Source organism: Chenopodium quinoa, unplaced genomic scaffold, assembly GCF_001683475.1.
Source record: "Chenopodium quinoa cultivar QQ74 unplaced genomic scaffold, ASM168347v1, whole genome shotgun sequence".
Classification (NCBI taxonomy): Eukaryota; Viridiplantae; Streptophyta; class Magnoliopsida; order Caryophyllales; family Amaranthaceae; genus Chenopodium; species Chenopodium quinoa.
In genome coordinates this window covers 1,621,642-1,625,787 of record NW_018742726.1, presented here as the reverse complement: position 1 = coordinate 1,625,787, position 4,146 = coordinate 1,621,642, and the positions used below count along the sequence as shown (strand labels likewise).

At 39.6% G+C, this 4,146-nt stretch overlaps 1 protein-coding gene across 1 annotated transcript; it reads left to right on the top strand.

Annotated features, from left to right (window-relative positions):
• The first annotated feature begins 271 nt into the window (after positions 1-271).
• LOC110723344 lies at positions 272-688 on the top strand. Its single transcript, XM_021902696.1, has one exon. It carries the CDS (start codon positions 272-274, stop codon positions 686-688), a length of 417 nt encoding a protein of 138 aa, XP_021758388.1.
• Positions 689-4,146: the final 3,458 nt, after the last annotated feature.

Below are 4,146 nucleotides of genomic sequence, written 5' to 3'. Positions count from 1 at the left end.
ACTATGCTTTGATGTACATAACAATGCAAAAGTAATAGTGAAAATACAAATGCATTGATTTACATTATACTGAAAAATCATCACCTACTTTTCTAAATCAATGCATGCAAGATTTAAAAGTTACTTATATTATCACATAAGACAATAAAGATGACTTTACACTATACACATTTGTAAGATGGTTGAGATGCATTTCACTCGATCAACCATCTATTCTTTCCTTTAACAAAACTCAACCTTCCATTCTCATATAAAGTTAGGTTCTAAACACATGTCATCCGATGAAAGCTCCAACTCTTCTAATTCCTCTTCTAATTCCTCTACTAGTTCAGAACATAGCCAAAACCAACGATATGAAAGACGAAGGCAAGCCATCGTCTCATTGATGGATGAAGTTCTTATGTCCACTCCAATTGAAATGTATAAAATGTTAAATCAAGTTCCAAGGGCACCCAGAATCCCTGTTCCAAGGGATCGTGAGGATGGACACAATCGTTTATGGAATGACTACATTTCTGACCCTCTTGTGTTCCATTCACACTTATTTCGTCGAAGATTTTGCATGAACAAACATATCTTTCTCCGTATAAAGCAAACTTTAGAAGAGCGTCATCTCTTCTTTCAGCAAAGACAAGATGCTACAGGAAGATTTAGTGCCTTTGCATTGCAAAAATGCACAGCTGTATGAGGCTAATAGCTTATGGCACTTATGTTGATTCCGTGGATGACTACATTCGAATTAGTGCATTCCTTACAACATTTTGTGAAAAGAATTGTCTCTTGATGAATACCTCGGAAAGCCCAATGAAGATGATCTGGTAAGACTACTAAGAATTGGTGAACGTCGAGGATTTCTAGGCATGTTAGGTTTTATTGATTACATGCATTGGCGGTGGAAAAATTGTCCACTTCTATTAAAAGGTATGTATTCTGGAAGACCAAGTAAACCCACATTAATCTTGGAAGCTGTGGCATCATATGATCTTTGGATTTGGCATGCTTTTTTTGGGACATTGGGTAGTCATAATGATATTCATGTACTTGATTGATCCCCTTTATTTAACGATGTATTTGAAGGTCGTGCACTACCTATTGACTATGTTATGCATGATCGCCAATACAATATGGGGTATTATCTCACTGATGGTATATATCTATCCTAAATGGGCGATGTTCATTTCTACAATATCACTACCACAAAATGAAAAAGAAGGCCTTTTTGCCAAAGTACAAAAAGCTAGACGAAAGGAGGTTGAGCGAACTTTTGGATTACTACAAGCTCGTTTTGTAATAATACGGAATCCTGCACTAGCTCGTGATGCATCAATGTTAGGAAAAATAATGATAGCGTGTATCATTATACACAATATGATTGTTTAGGATAAAAGAGATAAATATAAAACGTATTACGATCCAAATGAATATGATCGAGCTACACTAGTGTCTTCAAGTAATGAAATAATGAAGAGCCTTTTAAGTTCCAAAATAATAACAACCGAATTGCAAGTTTGGAAAATAATATGTCTAATAGAGCTCGTGTTCGGGATGATGCTATACATAAAGCCCTAAAGAAAGACTTAGTGGACCATTTGTGGCTCAAATTTGGTATTAATAAGAGGCAAAATAATATGCGTTAATGGATGTGTAATCGTAACATTAAATTATTATTTTTGTAGTTAATCACGATTGCTATCTTTCAAAGACTCTTGTCATTTATTAGAATATGTATTATGGTTATTATTATGGAATTAAGTAAAGTTACAATTATCGTTTATTTCTTAATGAACGACTAATTACTTACTAATTAAATCCTAAATTGCATTATATTTAATTATAAGTCATTTAATCTAAATGTATGTTACCATATAATTATTAGTTTTGATTGATTATTAACAAGTGCATTAGTTTTCTATGATAGCATTTAAGAGAGATATTGTGTGGTGGAGTTGGATAAAAGTAGCAGAGAGAAAATGTTTATCCAAAAATTTGTGGTCAACCATTATGATACATTTTGGTTACAAAATTGATTATAAAAGTGGTTATAGGTGAGATGGAAAAATGGAAACTAATAATCCCACCTTTGCTCCATCTTCCATAAACAATCCCACCTTTTGAAATTCCAGAAACAATCCCACCTTTCACCCTAATCTTCTTTTAACAATCCCTTTTACCTGTAACCGGTTAAACTGATCAAATTTTTTTTATTTTTTTTATTGAATTCATCTCCTCCCACTTCCCTTTCCATGGCACCACAACACCACAACCTCACCTTCACCAAATTAAACCAAGCCGCCACCACCACCTCCCTTCCTACCTCTAATACCCCTCATGATTGCTTTAAGGGAGTTTAATATACTCATACCAAGAAGATGCATCTTCCTTTTAGGGAGCTCATATGCTAAGATACTTCTTAGTTAAGCGTGCTTGGGTGGGAGTAGTCTTGGGATGGGTGATCTCCTAGGAAATTTTCCCGGGGTGCGCATGAGTGAGGACAAAATGTGACGCAAGGACTTGTGTTATCTGTGAGGACAGTTGTTGGCCCTTGATGCACATTTCGTGACAATAGGCCCCTTCCTAATTTGTTTGGGGTCGGCGTGTTACAAGGTATTAGAGCAACCCTGCAATCACGTGCTGATTGTGGATAATTAATCCTTTGTCAGTCGCCTAGCGGGGGAGAATTCTGAGGCCATTTGGCCATATCCAGACTGGATGTAACACTTTAGCTACCCAGTTGCCATAAGGCGAATACTGGAATCCCTCTAGGCGCAACGAGGGCGTTATGAGTGAGGATAAAATGTGCCGGAAAGACTTATGTTGGTTTGTGAGAACAGTTGTTGGCCCTTGATGCGCATTTCGTGACAATAGGTCCCTCCATAATTTGTTTGGGGTTGGGGTGTTACATCCCACCTCACCAATTTTAAACCAAGCCACCACCACCTCACCTTCACTCCAACCCGAAACCACCACCCCAACCACTTCCCCTGACTGTAGCCACCACTTTAGCTGAAACCCCAACCACTTGAAACCCTAACCATCACCCATAATCTCCACCATAGATCTGACGCCACCAAACCTCCATCAACGAAACCAAAGCCCCCAACCCCACCTGAACCAAACACCACCCTCACCTGAACCTCCCTCAACCAATCTCCAACACAGACTCGACATCACCCTACCTCCATCAACGAAAACAAACCCCCCAACCCCGCCTGAACTGACATCCCCCTCACCTGAACTACCACCACATACCCGACACCACCAAATCCCATCAACAAAACCAAACCCCCCACCCAAAACCTCTAGGAATTTAAGGGAATTGTGATGATTTTTCTGCAAATTTGAGATTAATGTTTGAGAAAGTGAGCTATATATTGAAGATTGAAGATGATAAAGAAAGAGTTGGGTTGGGTTGGGTTGCCGGGGAAAGCAGAGGCGGAGATGGAGAGGGGTCGAGAAGGTAGTGGGGGGGGGGGGCTGGGGTTTTGGGTTTTTTTTTATATAATTATTAAAAATTAGAATAAACCTATTAAAATTCAACACATGGCAAAAAACCTAAGAAAACCGATTACCAAAACAATCCAACCGGTCAGGGATTGTTAATGGAAGATCCCTGTCAAAAATGGGATTGTTTTTGGAATTTCAAAAGATGGAATTGTTTATAGAAGACACAATAGGTGGGATTATTAGATTCCATTTTTTCAAGTAAGATAGAAAATAGAAAAATTAATAAAGCGATGACATGATTGTGGCAACTAAACCTGGGCACGGGCCGGGTTGGCCCGCGTGCCGCCCGGCACGGCCCGCCGTTCGGCGCAGCCCGGCACGGCCCGAATTCAAGCACGACACGGCACGAAGTTCAACTCCCGTGCCACGGGCCGTGCCACGGACAGGGTTGAGAATTCCCAGGCACGGCCCGGCATGGCCCGCCGTGCTGGCCCGTAGGCACGGCCCGCGGGCCAACGGTAATGTTACCGTTTATTCTAGCTCTAATAAGCCAAAAAAACGGCTAAAAAACGGCTAGTTTTTTGCCAATTTGCTCCCCAAAAATTCTATAAATACTCACCTCCATTTCATTCCCAAATCACAAAATCACAATCTCTTCTTCTTATCTCTTATATTCTCTAAATCTCTAATAATCCTTATTTT